A 20,386-nucleotide genomic window follows, 5' to 3' on the forward strand; every position below is an offset into this window, starting at 1 on the left:
TCAATTTGTAATGTATATAAATGTCAAATCACAATGTCATACACCCAAAACTAATATTGTATATCAACTATGCTTTAATTAAAAAATAAATAAATAAATAATCTTACACAGATCAAGTACAAATTGTAAGATACATTATTCCATACTGGTCACCCTAGCAGTAAAACTTAACAGAATTAGAATCTCAATGCAAACACAAACGAAATCAACAAAATTACCCCCAAGTAATATGATCATCTGCCCTCTAAATGTTAGTATCTGTTTCTTATACTTTTATTTTTTTACTTTTTGGCTGTGCCGTGTGGCATGCAGTATCTCAGTTCCCTGAACCCATGCCCCTGCAGTGGAAGCACAGAATCTTAACCACTGGACCATCAGGGAAGCCTATGTTTCTTATAGTTTTAAATGCAATGCCTCAGAAAACAGAATATAGAAAAGGACACAGAGATGTTAACTAGAACACTAAAATATTAAATCCCCATGTACCCCAAATCTAATTTGAAGACCTAAATAACTGGGTTTAGAGTACAGGGTACCTATTTTGTGCTTTATATTTCAGTAAATATAAAAGTTACAGTTTTACAAAGTTGGTTAAAGAGGTTTATTTAATATGAACTGTAAAACAACCAAATTCTATATACTGTGAATAAGGTCTTCAGTCATTTTTCTACTTCTATAGTAGAGTCCAATGATAATGTATACCTACAAAGACAAAAAGATACTGAAACCTCTTCTGAATCACTAAAAGGAAATTAAATTGTTTTCAAGATAGTTTTTGCTATTATTTACTGTTTCTTTGAAAACTTGTAATTCACAAATCGTATACACCCACATAAATGTATGTACATACAGCTACTATACCTCAGATATACAAACGGGTCATTTCCTAATTACTGAATAAAGTAAACCTTATTGTAGTATGGTGTGTCACAATTACTAATTATGCATTATTTATGCAATCTTTCAAATAAATGTCTTTTAAAAACGTCTGCTTTGTGGAATGGAAGCAGATACTAGTCAAATTTACCAGAGAAACCCACAGAGACTTACAGGATGGGGTTCATCATTTTATGATCAATGCTGTAAACTACAATTAAACAGTTGGCATGCTGTTTAGCACAATCAGAACATGAAATTGAGAGATTTTTAAGAGTAAAAATGGCAAACAGAATATGAATGCTACTTCTTTAATCTGCGTACTGAAGAACATGTGTTACCTTTTTGAAAAAATCACAAACATGTTTTCTGGGACACCAGAAATATACTATGGGAGATTTTCAAACATCAAATTAGCATCTTCCAAGAAAATGAAATGTCTACAAATATAGAACTTGAATAAGCTTCAAGGTGGAATGAAATAATCTCCATCTGTGATTAAGACGGGGAGATTTGTGGAAGCATGGTCCTTCTTGTCTGCTACATTTCATCTGAGTGCCTGAATATTACCCAAAAAAGGGCAATTAATTAGAAAAAGTAGAAGGCCGCAGCTAAGTAAAGTAAGGGACAATAATGTTGTAGGGCTATGAAAATCTGTTACATTACCCATCCCATTAAGCTCACAGTAAAAGATAAAATACAAAGTGAATTATTGTATCTTTTCTGTGATGTACCTCCCCAATACATACCAAGTACACATAAAAATATGCTCAGTGAAAGGTCTAAGGCTTGTTTAAAGAACTTGAAATTCTTAAAATGACTCTGCTTTGTTAATCTATGTGTCTGTTTATGTTATGTGAAATGACAGAGGTCTACACTGTGTGTAAAATCCCCACTGGAACAGGAACCTAGGGATCAGTGAGGAGATTTTTAGTATGTATAACCCTGTAACTAGTCTTTCACAAACCAGCAGGCTGCAACCTTATGCTAGATTCTCCTTGTCCTGAGTTGCTATAGCGTTTAGGGGTTTGCCCTTACATAAAAGGCAGTGTAGTGTGGGTTTTGGCAGGGACCTTGGGATGGTAATAGCACACAATGTTAAGGCAGATGATACTTTCTTTGACAGTTAAGGGAAATGGGTATGTCACATTTCTTCCAACTCTGGCCTATGAGTTGAAGTCAGCCTATCACACTCAGGTGCAACACTGTGAAAAATATGAGAATTTAGTCTTACGGGGACTCAACTTCCTGTTTGGCCCTGGGACTCTCACTTCCCGTAGCACCGTAGGCTCAGAAGGGAGTCTACTTTCCACAGAGCTGCTGCAGAAATATTCCAGTGCCTTCAATGGCTAAGAAGTAAAGCTCTCAGCCAAATTCTGGAAGCGGACCTGGAAAATGGTCCCCAAGACTTGTCCTCTTCAGTAGCTTCTCTGATGTACAAGACTCATTTCAACAGCAGGTAACTTTATTATTGGAGGCAATGAGAACGTTGGGAAATCCTGTTTCAGAGTGAAAATGTAAATAGGGTGATGGAAGCATGAAGCATAAGAACAATTCTTTAACCCACATAAGATAGAGATGGATATTGACTGATATCTTAAGAATACTACAGATACTTGGAGTTTGTTGACCCAACTACAAACTACTACATACATATGATATTCTTTCAAAGTTGGGTTTTAATGGAAGTAAAGACTTAGAAGAACGAGCAGAAGATCATGTTTCTTGAAGCTATTTCTAGTCTGGTTCTCTTGATACATCTAGATTTTTGGATCTTATGCATGCTTATACTATCTCTTAAATATTAGTAAGACAATGGCCCTAAAATTTTTACTCATATGGAAAACACTGTGTGAAAAGCCTTGGAAAATAAAAACCATTATTAATGAAGTACCTTCTAGTTCACTTTAAACCTTGCTCTAAACATCAACTAGTCTGCCTTAAAATCCACTGTAGAAGCTCATCTACCCGAATTGAATTTCATAGTTTAAACAAACTTTGTATCTGTATAAACTGGTATAAAGTACTTTGGATTTCTACAATGACAAATCTGAAAAATATTTTAGGTTTGTATGCCACCAGAGAGCTCTCCTGTTCAAAAACATTTTAAAATTCCTGAATTCTCTTCAGGGATTCAAAATGATTAAAACTAATTTTTAGGGGAAAAAATAGGAATTTCTACAAGTAGACATATTAAGATGAGTGTTTATTAAGTATTTTTAGTCTGGGTACTAACTAAAATACAGTTATTAAACTTACCATAAAAAATTCATAGTCTATTATCCCTATAAAAGGAAAACTATAAAAACAAGAAGTTTAGAAATACAAAGATGAAAAGAAATGGATCACATCTGCAAAGTGTCCGAGTTTAACAGGCGGTGCTCATAAAAGGCCAGAGGGCTCTCACTTCCTAACGAGTGAAGCTGAACAAAGAATAAGGGACTTGCTGTGATGTAAAAAGTGTAGTCTATGGAAAGTAAGTGCTCAAAAACCAGTCAAATATTTTTCCAAAGACAAATTTTGTTCCTTTTGGGGAAAAGATGTTACCAAATATATAAATGAAAATATTTGATAGTGGGAGATACATTTCTTCTGTTAAAAAAAAAAAAAAAAAAAGAAACCAAAAAAAGCCTTCTCCAAAAAATTCCATACATATTCACCTTTAAAAGAAATGAATGGGTCTTGTGAAACCAGGTTTTTCTGTACTTTTCTACTGGATTATCTATTTTGGTAAAGATTATCAAGATAAAGCTAAATGTAGGCTAACTTTGGCATAAAAATGAAATGTGGAGTTATAGATGGTAGCCTTTTTAACGTTTCCCAAGGTAACAATTGTAAGCTAAGGAAGTGGGGCTCTGTGTTGAGGAGGTGGTAATGGAAAAACAGGAGATTTTGGACTTTACAATTTCTATTTTATTTTAGCTAGTTAATAGATTATTTCTTCACATATCACTAAAAACATGAGAAAATTTAAATATTTATTTGACATGTTTGAATTAAACATAAAATGTTAAAGGCTAAAGCTGGATATTTGATTTTTACATGAAGTACCAACAATATTTAAACTTCTGTGGGATGTGTTCATACATCATGAATAACTGGCTCAGGAACATAAAGATACATGTTGGCTAAAGCCTAATGCTAATATTCTTATTTGCTGGCACAAACACCCATGCAAAAACAGAGTGATAAATGTGGAGTTCTAAGCTGATGCCCGGCACGCTACAGGCGATTTTGCTTAGTAAGAATTGTAACAAAATCCCATCTATGTGGAAACTCAAATTAAGTACCACCCACTGGCTGGGGAGCACATGTCACTGTCTCATAGTTGGTTTCATTTCTGTTAGGACCTGCCTTCAGAGTATGGGCAACAGCTTACTGGCTTTAACACGTCACTCTGATGTACGATTTAAATCCCACTATTTTGAACCCTTTATTTAAACAACTTGTATTTAAATTTTTTAAAATTAAACTTTTCAAACATATATAAAAACAGAGAAAAGTATAATTAACAACCCCCCGGATTTCATAATTACATTATACCACACTTTTATGATCCATTTATCTTTTTCTTTTCTTCTGTTAGAGAATTTTAAAACAGACCTCTCATATCAGATGATCAGAACTCTAAATACTTCCATTTGTAGCTCTATAAAATAAGGACTTCACAAAACTACAATTATTCCATAATGCCGTATAATGAGTTCATATTCAGAATTTTCCTGATGTCTCAGAAATGTCTTTCTTCAGTGGCTTGTACTAGTCAGGCTGAAATAAGGTTCACTGATTGCGTTTTTGATTGTTACGTAAGTTCTTTCGATCTAGAAAGGATTTCCCATTCCTTCATTTTCATTTTCTTGGCTCACTGCTGGAACCATAGCAATAAACTCATAGGATGCGCCACATTCTAAATGTTTGATGGCTTTCTCGCGGTGGCATTTACACATCCTCAAACCTCAATTTTTCCTGTAAGCAGAAATTTAGAGCTAAAAGCTTTCAGGTCAAACTTTTGTGGTTAGAATACTTCACGAACAGTGCTGTGTACTTCACATGACGTCACATCAGAACTTTTACATTTGCTCAGATCAAGCAGCCAATTCAAGTGGTGGCAGCCTGATCTTTGTATTTACAAGTTCACCATCTTCCTTTCTACTAATGCAAGGATTCTCAACCTTGGTTGCACACTGCACAACTTGGTTGTCTGACGTGGAACTGGAGGGCATAGAATTTAGAAACTACTGCCGAGTCCCATGCCCAGAGATTCCAATTCAATCAGCCCAAGTTGTGGTATGAGTATCAGGATTTTTAAAAACTCCCAAGGTGATTCCAATGTGCAGCTAGGATTGAGAATATAGAGGTTTTTGCATACACTGACAATCTTTGCTTGAACGAGTGATTTCATTAGGGGCTGTAAATTGGTGATTTTTCTAATTTTATTATTCTTTCTACATTTATCAGCAGGAATTCTTTGGCATATTTAAGAAATCTTTAGATATTCAGTAATGACTAGGGTTATTTGGTGATCCTGAAATAAAATCTGTATAGGACAAGCGGGATAAAATTTTAATTCTTCTCTTTAATTACTAGTAACTAAGTTGATTTAATTATGAGTAAGGCAGTGGTTCTCAAACTGCAGAGTGGAATCAACTGGGGAGATTTAAAGACTATTGATTTCTGGTTTGGGCCCTAGACTTTTGGATTTAACTGTGTATCAGGAGGGCCGGGAATAATATTTTAAAAGCTCCACAGGCAATTTTAATGTGCAGCAAAGTTTGGGCACCTCTGGAGTGAGGTGTTGGTTCCCAAATCACCTCTAATAGTGATAGTAGTTTTTGCTTGTTTTGGTAATCGTTTTTGCATTTTTGTTGACAGAAAAATGTATCTGATCATTTTGAGACAGATACGAAAAGAGAAGAAACCAAAGCTGATAGGTATCATGACAAATTTATTAAATTCCAAGATCAGGCTTATCTCCAATTTCCATAAGAATGAATCAAATAATAGAATGGTCAGTGGTATGCTGAAGTTTCCATGCAATGTTCTGATTTAATGAATATTTAATAATTATTTCTGTAAATGATTTTACTCTATTTAATATGTAGATAGAGCTTATGATACAGGGAAATTTGAAGCCATTTTTTTAAATACTCATGAGGATTTACACTTTGTATGTTACTACCCTCTGGTAGCATGGGAAGCATGATAGGCATGACACTTGGTATAGGTAGGAATATATGTTTGTGGGGACCTATTTGGACCCTGAGAGATTATTCTAAACTAAAGATATTTGAGATTCAACAGATGCAGAAGGAAGCCTTTTTGGAGCTTCCCTTATTTCACTAAAAGCAGAAAAGTCCTGGGAGTGAGGCTGCCATGGATCCCTTCTGGGGGAGTTTTATGGAATGAAACAAACATCATCACAAACTGTCTTATCTCCTGTTTGTTCCCCTAGAAATCCACTTGTTCTTCCCATAGAAGCCTCTTCTGCCTGCTTCCTCTCCCCTAAGTTAGGTATATAAGCCCCCAACCCTAGTCATTTAGGGAGCTACTTCTTTTTTTTTTAATTTTTAAAATATTTATTTATTTGGCTGCATCGGGTCTTAGTTGCAGCATGCTGATCTTTGTTGAGACACGTGGGATCTTTCGTTACGGCGTGTGGGCTCTTCATTGCTGCGTGTGGGCTCCTCTCTAGTTGTGGCATGAAGATTTTCTCACTCTAGTTGTGGCACAGGTTCCAGAGTGTGTGGGCTCTGTAGTTTGCGGCACGCAGGCTCCTAGTTGAGGTGTGCGAGCTCAGTAGTTGTGGCACGTGGGCTTAGTTGCCTCACGGCATGTATGATCTTAGTTCCCTGACCAGGGATTGAACCCGTGTCCCTCGCATTGGAAGGCGAATTCTTTACCACTGGACCACCAGGGAAGTCCCTAGGGAGGTATTTCTTTTGTGAGCTCTCATATGCATATGAATACTCAGGGTTTTTGAAAAATTATTATTAATCTGTCTACCGTCAGTTAAATTCACAGGCCCCCAGTTACTTAACCTAAGAGGGTAGAGGAAAAATCTCCCCCCCGCCACATACTGCTAAGCATTTTCAGTGGGCAATTGGACACTATTTGCCAAAATAAAAATGTATACATCCTTGCCCAGGCAGTTCCCCTTAAAAATGTAATCAACAGAGACACTCAGATGTGCAGTGAAAAATTTTACCACTGCTTGTCAAAGGGCAAAGTTGGAAAAAACGAAATATTCACTAATAAGGGACTGGTTACATAAATTTTCTAAACAATAGATAGCCATTAAAAAGGAGGCAGATCTTTATAAATTGACACAGAAACACATGCATAGTTTTACTATGTTGTTAAGGAAAAAAACACTTAAGTCATAGAACAATGTATAACATATCCTCATTGTATTAAAAACAAAACAAAACAAATGCAAATGTGTGGATATTTACACACACACCCCTCAGATTTTCTGTGTGTGTGTGTGTGTGTGTGTGTGTGTGTGTGTGTGTGTAGGTATGTGGGGCAATGGCCATGGTATGGGTAGACGTGGCAATGAAGGAAATTTTTACCTTTTACTCCAAATTCTCCTAGACAATTTATTTTAAATAAGAAGCATGCCAAAATAAACAAATAGACAAAAAAACACACACACAAAAGCATAACTTACTTTTGTAACAAAACATGAAAAAGTGGTGATTAGGAAGCTACAGCACTGCAATTGTGGTAGGAAGACTATAATGACTGTGTTACTAAAAAAGGTCTGAAAAAATAGGGGAGGAAAATCTTGGGACTCCAAGGCCAATATTAACAGAAATTCATATTCCTCTTGGTATTTGGAAGAGAAGCAGAAATAAAATTTTGTCATTTATACAATTTATAGTCATAATAAATCATAACATTCAAAATCTGCAGTAAAATAATAGTCCTTTATCCATGATTGCTAATTTAATATTCTATTTATGAATATGCATGATATAACTTCCTACTGTGGGGACAGACAGCGCACTCCAGCCCTGGAGGCTGCTCCTTGTCCTAATGTGCAGGGAAGAGGAGGGGAGGGGTAGATTCTCAGGCTGCTGCCGCTCCCCTCCCCTCATTTTACACACAAGTACTGAAACTGGCAACTGCCTAGATTCTAGTAATTTCCCCCCTGAAACAGAAAAACTGTGAAATTGTGATTTGTGACAAAATTCACAAGTTTACAGGATGTGGTGTGGGGCTCGAGGGACATTGTTCCAGCTAATGATTAAGAACTCTCCAGACAGTAGGGGCTTCTTAGACAATGGGTAAATTTCCAGGATGTCCGGCCCCCTTCCGAGAAGGAGGGAGATAACAAAATGTAAAAAAGGTGTCTGTCAAAGACCAATCAGGCAGCTAGGGACAAGTTCCCTCTCTGGTCCGAGCCTAAGCCGGGACCAATCAGCAGGAGAACACAACCAAATCTATAATTTACATACGGGGAAGTGGGAACCTATAAAACTGACATATTCGCGCCCAAAAGGGTTCCTTCTTCGACCTCCTGCGTGAGGACCAAGGAACCCCGGTGCACCGGCCTTCAATAAACCTCTTGCGTTTTGCATCGGCTTCCGACTCTTGTTGTTTCCTGGGCGAGTCGAAACTCCTAGGAGACCGCGAAGGTCTAACAGTGGCTGGAGGATTTAAGTAACAACCCATGATCACTTTGACAAAAGGACTCAATTTATGGCTTCAACAGCTTCTTTCTGGTAGGTAGGGCACATGGTGTTTGGTTATCTTTATGACTGAATTGGTGTGCTTTTTCTTAATAGAGAGGTAAGTCCAAGGTTTTTCTCTTTAAAAGATATCCTCCATAATATAATATTTTCCATCATGAAGAAGTATAATTACTTGTGCAAAAATTTGCATTCTCACTTTCTTCGGGTCTTTACCTATTATTCTAATATATATTTTCTGTGATTCTGGAGTTTACTTTTCTATTTTATTATATGGGTTCTTAAAAGTTACCTCAAATTTTGGTGGAACGTAAGAGACTGTACAAATACATACATTGGTAAGACATATGAAGACGTGAATAGTGGAAAAATGGCACACTAACAGAAGAGGAAACAGGAACCCTAAGACAACATTCCCTCTTCACTCTTTTTCAGCAGAGTATACATAAACACACCCACCAAATCCAAGGTCATAAGAAATGCAAGGCTAAGGAAAAAGCAAAGCCACAACAGAAAATAATAAACTCTCCTCTTCATAAAAGACAAGAGGAGGTCCATTTATGTTTTTAGAGAGCAGACATGTAATGCTGGTAAGCTAGAAAATACAGAATAATGGAAGAGAGACGGCAACAGAAAGGCAAGATAACAATAAAGCATATATGCTTAAAACAATTTTATTATGTCCAGGGGAGCTTCTCCTTAAGATTCCTTCCCAATCAGCCTAGGAAAATAAAAATATTTTGTAGAATGGATGATTCTTCCCCACACTTTGAGTGTCCAAGGCTTTGGCTTTCTGCTTTGCAACAGCCTGCGATCCTTGGTACAAGTTAAAAATCAAAAATCAACCAACCAGGGCTTCCCTGGTGGTGCAGTGGTTGAGAATCTGTCTGCCAATGCAGGGGACACGGGTTCGAGCCCTAGTCCGGGAAGATCCCACATGCCGCGGAGCAACTGGGCCCGTGAGCCACAACTACTGAGCCTGCGCGTCTGGAGCCTGTGCTCTGCAACAAGAGAGGCCGCGATAGTGAGAGGCCCGCGCACCGCGATGAAGAGTGGCCCCCGCTCGCCGCAACTGGAGAAAGCCCTCGCACAGAAACGAAGACCGAACGCAGCCAAAAATAAATACATAAATAAATAAAAATATATTAAAAAATATCAACCAACCAACCAATCAACCAACCAGAAAACACAAGTAAGCTGATTCTCCTGAACTGAATCATATAAATGGAAATCTTTTCTGCCTAGGGCATCTTGAGCTTTTCCTTAGAAAATGACTCTGCAGTAAGTTAGCTATTTAAAAACAAATTTAGCAGTTGGTCTCAATTTCTGGCATTTCAATGGAATATTGCTGAAAACTCCTGAGTAGGCAGGGATCACTCCCAGGTAGTGATCAAACTATTGCCTTGCTAACAATTCACCTTATGGCTGAAAAGCTTTTCAAGCCAAATTTGTAGTAAACCACCACACACAAAAGGTAGAGAAACTGTCTTCAAGTAAGTGTTCAAAATATTAAAGAAAAATGAGGAACAATAACAGACCTTCAATCCTAAATCCTTTCAAATAATCCTTTCTTATTTAGGAAACCAAGATAATTGAATAAGATGTTTCTTTTGTCAAGACCTATCCAAAGACAAAATAGACCAAAGACCCTTTAAGTATTTTCTTATATTTAAGCCACCCCTACCTCATTCTGGGTGGGACTGCCAAATTCTAAAAATAAGATTATTTTCATATTACATTCAGGGTCTCTGCATGCAAACTGGTAAAGAGAAAATAACAGTTAAACTTTACAGGAAATGTAGCAGCAAAACTGTCATTTCATCCCGTTCACTTACAATCAAACTTCTAAAGGGCATCTATAACTGCTCAGAAAAAGGAATATGAAACAAATAAGATTTTTATCTTTTATTCATACAATTAAATTTCAATTTTCTACCCTTATCATTAGAGCTTATTGCCATGGTTACAATTTAAATACCTTAAGTATGGTTGAAAAGTAGGCAAATTTAAGAAAACACACAAGAAACGTTAATGTAATTAAAATAATAGAGAGTAGAATAAATATCAGTTGTGTTGGCTGTGTTTGAAAGTTAATATACTTCCCCCTCCCTGCAAAAGGAAAAAGGGTAAGTAAAACTCCCAGGTTGGAATATGAGTTTGGGCAGCAGTATACTCTGACCAAAGTAAGGGAGGAAGTATAGTTATCAGGTGTGAATTATGAATGTCGCTGTGGTGAGGACAGCTGAATTACTAGAGCTGTATTTCCCTAACACTAAAGTATTTGGGGAGCCATCTGGCATATATTAAAAATATATGAATATATAATACTCATATATTAAATGAAATATATATATAATATTTTATTTATAATATTTTATTTATTTATCTATCTATATTCTATGCATTAGTAAATCATGAAGATGGTGGTCAAATGACTGAAGCTGAGTAAATGCACTGGAGGGGAGGAGAGGCAGAAAGGATGCCAAGGGCCCAGATGTTCATTCTCCATCGTGCGACTTCACAAGCGCATTCTCTCCATATGTAAATCCATGCAATCACACACCGTGCCCGCCTGGCTTTTGGCAGTTAAAAAATCCACAACTGCCCCCTCCACCTCAGTTCAGTCAGGATGTTTCTCCAGCTCTACTTCAGGCAGCACTGCTGGCATGGCTGTATCTCCTTCATGGTTCCAGCTAATGCTGGAAAACTCGCCGGGTCCCACCTCCCACCACTGCTCCAGTTTGGTGGCAAAGCCACCCAGCCCCTTGTCCCTGCAGTCTTAGACATGGCAGCAGCTTCCAGGAAGGACCACTCCTTTGGGTGGTTGGGCCCTGACTGACACAGCTATTCTCCTTGGGCTACAAAGAACTCTCACCTATCAAACACTAGTCCTCCAAGAGAAAAGGGCAACGGCGGGATATCGAAACATTTTGTAGATAGAGATATAAATGATGACACTCATGAGGGAGTATGAGAGGACTGGCCTCATATAGCTAAAGGGAGGGAGAATGAATGCAATCTTTTTAAGAAGGCAACTTGGTAATACATTTAAAGAGCCTTAAAAATGTTCATGTAGTTTGAATAGTTTTCTTCCTAAAAATCTAGCCTAAGGTAAATCAATGCTGCAGATATAATTTTATACATAAGGATGTTTACCATAATGTTATTTATTACAATGAAAAGTTAGAAACAACTTAAATGTCCAAAAATAGAGCTATGGGTAAACATGGTATACACTTGTAGTTTTCCTTTACAGAATCCACCCCCGTTGCCCCCAATTTTAAGTATATAGAGTTATATACCTCCACTAGACTTGAAACACTTAAGAGGGCAAGGATATTTGTTTTAAACATTGACAACTACATGCTAGCCAACTAGACTCTCAAGAAATATTTTCGGAATAAATTAATGATGCAGTATTAAACATGAACTTACAGGAGAATTTTACATTAAATGGTACGTGTTTGCCATAACCAAGTAGCAAATGCACTGTGTATTTTTCTTTAAACTGAATTTTTCAACTCTCTTTTTAGCAGTTCATAGCACTGCTATTTCTCCTGAGGAATGTTTAAATCAGGTGACTTTTTGCTCAAACGATTTCCAGTGGCTTCCCATGATGTGTAGGAAGTTCAAAGTCCCTGGTATTTACAGATCTCTATAATTTGGCCCAGTGTGGCTGTCTAGCCTTTGCACATCTTATCATCTCTCAAACTAGTTTCAAATGTTCCCACAAGACATTTCTGTCGTCTCTTCTGCTGCCCAATGACAGTGCCCTTTCCACAGCCGGGCTGCTGGTCAAGGCCCAGGCTCCAGGCTCATCCTCTCTGCCAAGCTATCTCAAAAGTGGGCTGTCCATTTAATGACAATGTTTCCCACATAATACTTACTTGGTAGTTAACCACATATTATTTCATGCCATGTCTTTCTTTGCATTAAACTGCCGTTTGTAAGTCTTCTTGTTAAGTAGCCTTTCACATGTCTCTTCCTAATCTATGGTTTGAGTAAAATACTATATTTCTTGGGAATAGGTTCTTTACAAAATGGCAAATTGCCTTGTATCCACTATAAATAACACCAGAATCCTGGTGCCCAGGTTCAGGTAAACTCAGATACCAGGCATTTGGTGATTTAAGTTTTACTCAATTCAAACCTTGCTTAAAAAGTGCCGAAGTATTCAGGTATCAAGGCCTATTCTAGCATTCACACATTGCTGGCATTGTCCTTTACATTATGAGAGGTGAGGGAGGTGAGGGGCATATGTGTGGAGCCCAACACTCTCTGACCAATGACACGTATAGTACTTGGCTCATGATGTGGCTACTCAGGAAGCGTTTAATGAGTGAAGACTGAGTACGAAGATATCGAACATCTGTGAAAGTGGCAGACACTCTCCTCAATGCAATTCATCCTTGATATGAGGTGAATTTAGGGTAAAAAGAAGAGATAAAGAGACTATGTTAGAATCTTCCAGACTAGTTTAGAAGCTATCAGGTGGTCTACATCTGGATACATAAGGAAAATGAACACTTCAGGCAACTCTTCTCTTGAGTATGAGAAACACTGTAAAAGGAAAGACCTTGACTTATATAACTGATATCCCAGATTATACAAAAACCTTTGGGAGGGCATCCCTGTATTTCTTTATGATAAAAAATTCAGATACTGAATTGATATTAAAAATGTTTTGATGCCCAGTGCTTTAACTTCTTTACAGCTGGCATATATAAATCTGTTCAAGTATGTTAAAAAAAATTAAGCATATTAAGAAAGTACTACTTCAAAGCAAAGTAGCTCAATATTGTCACTATTAAAGGCTTTGCTTGGCTGATTTCACCAAGAAGTAGTAATTTAAGAGAGCAGGCTCTGTCTGGGCAAAACTAAAGGAAGATATTTTATATGATTAAAAACTCATACCTGTTGATCTCCAAGGAAATGACTTCTCAGTTGAGCTAGAGAAAAAGAAGGAAAAAAAAATGGAACATTTACTTCCTTTGTCATAAAATTTAACTTTGGATCTCTTTTGCATATAGACATTTAATTTTCACATTTAATTATATAAAAGTATAAAAACCTCAAACAAAATTTAAAATGACTGTTCTAAGTTAATTTTTAGACAGTAGTAAACCCTCCACATCAATTTGGGACAAAACTGTATTTCCTGGAAATTAAGGCAAGTTATAAAATGACTTATAAAGTTGTAAAACGACTTATAAAATGACATAAAAAGTATGATTCTCCTTGGATAAGACAAATACAATAGCACAACTAACTGTGACCTTCATAGTACTTATGTGAAGTACTACACTGCTTCATGTGGAATAACTAATATGAAAACTACATATAAATTAAAACAACATATACATTATACTGTACAACATATACATTAAAAAGAACCAAAAAGGCTGTTAAGAAGTTCATTCAATTTACTTATTTTCAAAAGAAGCCCTAGATGTTATAATAGACACATAAGTTAACAGGGTCATTTTGAACTGAATGTTGCCTTATAAAGTTTAAATATCCTAAACCTTTATATCAAAATATAAGGTTTTACAAGCTAGGAGAAAATTTTAACTGTATATTTTTCTTGGTTTATAGAGTACCAATTTTAAAAATTTGTGCATAAAAACATATCTGTGCCTCCCTGGTCCCCCTCCCCCACTTAAAATACTCAATACGGGAAAGCATGGTGCTTAGGGGATGGTGTGGTAGAACAAAGGTACAAGAGGCTGGATTATTAGGCATTTATTAAATGTCAGAGTAAGTACCTCACATATATTATCTCCTTTATATTATTCACAACAACCTAACGAATAGGTACATTATTATCTTTACAGATAAAAAAAACTGGCCAAAGTCTTACGCTAGTAACTGGAAGAGCTGGGATTCAAGCCCAGGATGGTTTGATTTCAAAGTCAGGGCTTCTCACCACTGTGCTATATAGTAGAATAGCTTGTGATCCCATTTTTGCATTAAACACACACACACACACACACACACACACACACACACACACAATATGCCTAGGAAGAAACCTAGAAAAATAAAAACCAAAGTGCTAGCAGTTATTTCTGTGGGGTACAACTAAAAGGAGTTTTTTCCTTTTTAAACATTTGTATTTTTTTCCTGGAAATCAGAAACAAACACATACTGAAGTATTTTGGAAGTATTTATTAAGTTTATTGAAAAGGTATGTGACTTTGGGCTTAAGGAAAGTCTGTAACTTAAAGAAAGGGACATCCTTTCAGTGCCGTAGGTGTAAGATTTTAAGTACTTGTTAGTTGCTTGATATTCCTCCCCAAGTCATTAAGTGGCTAATGAAACTCTTGCTGGTTAAAAATTCTAGATTCAGTAAGAATTCCCTGAACTTCAATTTTGTCTGTGATTTGCCTTTTTGTCACCACAGGCCTTGCAGCTCACATTCCAGGACCTTGAACTAGCTGCAAGCAGGGGGGCATGCTCTCAGTGAATGGAGTCAGTTAATGCTAATCTTCAGCACTCCGGTCATGTTCCTGTACCTGATGCACTCCTAACTGATTTCAAAAGGGACGGATGGGGAAGAAAAAAAAGATGAAAATCTGGTGAAGTATCAATAAGGGCACATCTGTCTTGTTCCTGAAGATAGGTCATCACATTCTTATGACTTCAAAAGTGGTTTCCCAGACTGAATTTCAATTCCTCTTGAATATGTTTTTATTATTTAATTCTATTATCTAAATTAGTTTTCTAATCACTGAGGTTGCTATTACCCAACTGTGTTCCTATTAACATGTTCATATTTTTTGTCAATATTAAAATACATGGTAAATCAAACTGTCATCCAGAATTGTGTAATATACCTCAAGTTTCTTGGGAGTGATAAAGTCTGTTATCTTCTGATTGAAATTTACATAAACTTTAATGAAATATGTTTACAAGATTTTTATTCTTGAAGTTATAGATCACAGAATATAATTCATCTTAACTGCTCAAATTGGGCAAGGGTTGTGGCTGTTTTGCATCTCTTTAGGTCAAGTGCCCAGCATACTGCCTGGCACATAGAAGATGCTTAATACACATTGCTGCTGTAACACAAATTGTGAAAAAGTAATACCGGGTTCTTCACTGTTCTGAAAGATCAGGTGTATGTAAATTATTACTTACTACTTTGTTCGAACAGGTCAAATTATTCTCTCCCACTCCAGGTAGGAAATTCCAGTAGCCTCATTGCATAACAATCAGGCAACCAGCAGTTTTGCTGCTGAAAAGGCCTTTGGTCATCAAAATACAATAAAGTATTCCTAGGTGAAGGCAAGGGGAAGTCTCCGTTAAAATTATTTTTCCCTACTCTATTCTAGACAAACAACAGAAATCACTAGGAAAATAAGTTAATATTGAGGATTAAAAATAAGCAAAAGTTCCACTTTGAAGACTATATATTCAGCCCGTTTACCTTCACACTGATTCCACAATTCTGTGTGATAGCTGGTCATTATATGTTATTCAGAACGGTCTATTTCTTTCTGGACCACTTACTTTATATGATTCTCAAATTGTTCACCACTCTGGGATTCAGGGATCACGCAGTAAATATGTGCAGTTTTGAAATGCTGTTTTAAGTCACTGAATGTTTTAAGTCACTTTTATTGGAACAATAAAATGAGAGGCAGCTCCACATTAGACACAGGCATATTCCTTCTTTCCTCTCTTCTTCCAGCCAACTATTCCTAGAAACACTTCCCCAACTTTTACTGAATGTCTACAACGTGTCTACAGGCACTGTGGCCATGAATGACTCCGTCCCATTCCCTTTCACTTCTCATCTGAAGATGCCAAGCAGTTTATGTTCTAGGATCTTCCACTGGAATGTGAAACATTTTAAAATACAAGAATGGGATCATCCACAATAACTCTGTTTCAGTGGGAAGATGTATTCACAATTTCCAATAACTTAATTATCAACAAGCTTCTAGAATGAAATCCATTTATAAGTTTGGGACTGTTTGGTTAGATAGTGAACAGCAGTTAGGAGCAAGCTCACTTGCAAATTAATAAATCAAGGCAATTCATTTTAATGTGAAAAAAATCTTAGTTTTGTTTTAACGAAGACACCATGTCTTCACAGTATTACACGAGAAAAGTGCAATAAATCACTACAAAATTCTGTACACTTTAAGAAATTATGTAGTTTTTCATTCATAGACATAAATGGAGGCAAAATTACCTTTGTTGAATATTTATGGCTGTCTTTGAAACCCAAACCCCCCTTATCTTGACATCCCATGCTATATGTGAGAAAACTAGCCTCTCACACTCCTCTGCAGCCAGAGAGCTGGCCAGTGACCTAGGGTCTAGAAGGAGGCATGTGAGGGGAGGCGGTGGCACCGCGGGAAGCAGTAGCGGGGGCACTGGCCCTGGACACCCCGACTCAGAATCTGGCTCTCTGGGCTTCCTGGAGCTTCTGAAAGTTGACACCTAATAGCTTCTGGTAAGTTCCTTTCCTGCTTATACAAGCCAGAGGATTCTACCGTTTGTAGCTGAAAGTTCTGACTGATGTTTTATGACTGAAAACAAATGCAAACAGGCCCTCTGAAAAGCGCTGAAACCTCACTCCTTAACTCTTTACCTGTATTTCCAAGTGCACACTGGATATAATACATTTTGTACTCAACACATAGAAACCCTTTTTTCCCCCAAACGAACTCCCATTTAATCATCACCACCTAGTCACTCACACTGAAGAACATGGAGTCATTTTATTGTCTCCCCTACCCTGCCCGCCTCACTAGCATGTAAGCCCCACGAGGGCAGAGAAGTCTGCCTTGTTCACAGATACGCCTCCAGAACCTAAGACAGTATCTGGCACATGGCGCTCACTCAAAACATACACCTTCTGAATTCATCCCTACCACCAAGGACACAGCTGGGGCCTTCATCCTCTCATTGTCTTTTGGCTGGATCATTCTTTCAGTCTCTCTTCTAACTTGTCTGCTTGGCTTTGATTTCTCATCCTTTCAGGCTCTCTTCCAGGCTGCTGCTACAGTGATTTTTCAAATCTGAAAACATTCAAATCTTAAATTCTCCTGATGCTAACGCACAACAGATCCTTACAGGGTAAATTTCAAACATCTTAGTATGGCAGAGACTCAAACATCTTCATATGGCACAGAAGGCCCTCCACCACCTGGTTCCTTCCCGTTTGCCCTTTCCCACACAAACCTACATTCTAGGCACTTCTAATTACTTGCAGTTTCCTCACGTACCAGGCTGCTTCACGCTTCCAATGCTATTTTGGGGGTAGAATGTGTAGGAACACAGTCTGGAAACTCAGAATTACACAAATTCCAGAATGGTATATGTGGTACAGTGTAACAATACATATGTCATATACCCATGAAATGGAACACTCTTAAGTTTACCTTCACTTTGTGTCACTTAATAACAGGAATATCTTTGGAAAATGGTCTACTTAATTAAGTCACTACTCAATTTCCTCCTGATTTCCTGCTGTGCCAGATGTGAGCTTAAGTGGACAGCAGTAGGTAAACAGTAGGGGACGGGGGAGTGGAGAATTTGATGGAGCTACACAGTAACTTTACCATGTCATTTCCCTCACCTTCTCCCTGGTCTAGATGGGGCTCTTTCTATCACTAGTAAAGCGCAAGTTACTGTCATTATTCTCCTATAAGATACACTGAATTGGGACAGAATCCGAGTTATTTCACTTTGTTTTATTTTAAAAAAGTCATTGTGTTAAGAAATTTTATACACACACAGCCATATATATGTGAACCCTTATTAGTAGTTCAAAAAATTAAGCACAGCCAAAACCAAATTCAATTTCACTTGGCATTAAAGGACAGGAATTACTGGAATGAATGTTCTAGAAACTATTTGATTTATAAATAGAGCACGGGCGTGTACCACTGTCTAGACCACACACCCTCCACAGCGTCCTCTCTGGTGAGCACTAATCATCCTTCGAGAATTAGCTTGATGAAAGTTGATCACTTCTTCCTTTACAGGAAAAATGTACCCATTAATCTATCTCGAGTTTTGTTTTTCATATGATTGTAATTGCAGGATTTGTTTACCTGTTTCCACTATCAGACTATGGCTCTCTTGAGGGTAAAGATTGTGTCTTAATTCTGTCTGCATCCGACCAGCATTGAATAGGATGCTAAATAAATGATAGCTGACCTTAACTTTTTGGGTTGTTCTTTATTAAGGCTAATCCTGTGTTATTTTAGAAATTGTTTCAATCATTCTACAAAGGAGATTTTGGCTCTTGCTACATCTTATAGAAAAGATGTCTATTGTAAATATTATAGGAATCAATCCAACAAATATTTATTGATCATCTACTGAGTGCCAGACATTGTTAGAGGCTGGGGTATAATGGGGACAAGAGGCAGAGCCTTTGCCTTCTGCATGCTCACAATTGTCTTGTAATTACTCATTACAGTATGCATGTGACACCCCCACTGGATCACATGCCCCTCAAAGGCAAGGTGTCAAGAGACTTTTGAAAGGCAGAAACCTGTAAGAGAGTACTCTGATGAGTCCAGCAGTGTTATGATTGAAGAAGCATTCGCATATCTATAACAACCCAAAGTGTGAAACATTTGTCTTTTAAAACAAAAACAAGACCCAGCTCTCCTTCTACTTACCTATGAAAATGAGGTAAATTGGTATTAGGATTACCCAGGTAGGAATTTGAACATGAAGGCTCCGAGGGAAGAGGTATGTAGCAATGTGAAATGTACTGTTATATTCAAGAATTTGCTTCAGTTCCCACAGATCAAAAATTATAAAGTGCTAGAAATCAGCCAGTTTGGGAGACCATCAATATGATAGTCCACATGTGCAGATAAACCTGACATGTCAGGTCTCCCCTGTGTATTATGACAGTCTCTTCAAATGGTTGTTTAAACCACCCCAATTTAGCAGCATTACATAATCTATGTATTTCACTATTGCAACATATTCTTTCACAATATTTTTCTAAAATGACCCTTAGGTGATCTTCCTTTACTGAACAGAGGTAATTAACAGACGAACTCTCATTGATCATATGTTCATTAATCTTACTATAAATATTTTCAAAACTGTATGTGTACATTGCTGGCCTGACGTTTTACTCTTGACTTTCCTATTAGTTTTACTATTTTGAGCTCTGACCATAAATGTTGAGTTCCACGCAAAGGTTCTGTATTTCTGGACATTCAGATGGTCGACAGGCACGTGAAAAAATGCTTGACATCATTAATCATCAGAAAAATGCAAATTAAAACCACAATAGGATGTCACCTCACACATGTCAGAATGGCCATCATCAAAAAGAACACAAGCAATAAATGCTGGAGAGGATGTGGAGAAAATGAACCCTGTACACTGTTGGTGGGAATGTAAATTGGTGCAGTCACTGTGGAAAACTGTGTGGAGGTTTCTCAAAAAAACTAAAAATAGAACTACCATATGACAAAGAAATTTACTCCTGGGTATATATCCAAAAAAACCAAAAAACACTAATTCGAAAAGATACATGCACCCCCAATGTTCACAGCAGCATTCTTTACAATTGCCAAGATATGGAAGCAACCTAAATGTCCATCAACACTGGATAATGTTTCACTTTGTTTTATTTTAAAAAAGTCATTGTGTTAAGAAATTTATGGCACAGAAATTCAACAGTGAAGATGTTTGGTGTATATATACATATATACATATATACAACGGAATACTACTCAGCCATAAAAAGAATGAAATTTTGCCATTTTCAGCAACATGGATGGACTTGGAGGGTATTATGCTAAGTGAAATGAGTCAGACAGAGAAAG

The 20,386-nt window shown here is 37.2% G+C and overlaps 1 protein-coding gene across 14 annotated transcripts in view; it reads right to left on the reverse strand.

The window, feature by feature from the left end:
- The window catches only part of PKP4 (plakophilin 4), a 251,052-nt gene that overhangs the window by 73,993 nt on the left and 156,673 nt on the right, over positions 1-20,386 (reverse strand). For all 14 annotated transcript variants that reach the window (XM_027130817.1, XM_027130862.1, XM_027130792.1 and 11 more), the window contains one exon: positions 13,485-13,519. In XM_027130817.1, coding sequence (XP_026986618.1) covers positions 13,485-13,519 — 35 coding nt within the window. The remainder of the gene's footprint in view (positions 1-13,484; positions 13,520-20,386) is intronic.

Source organism: Aethalodelphis obliquidens, unplaced genomic scaffold (assembly GCF_003676395.1).
Source record: "Aethalodelphis obliquidens isolate GAN/ISIS:26980383/991018 unplaced genomic scaffold, ASM367639v1 scaffold2, whole genome shotgun sequence".
In the NCBI taxonomy this organism is placed as follows: Eukaryota; Metazoa; Chordata; class Mammalia; order Artiodactyla; family Delphinidae; genus Aethalodelphis; species Aethalodelphis obliquidens.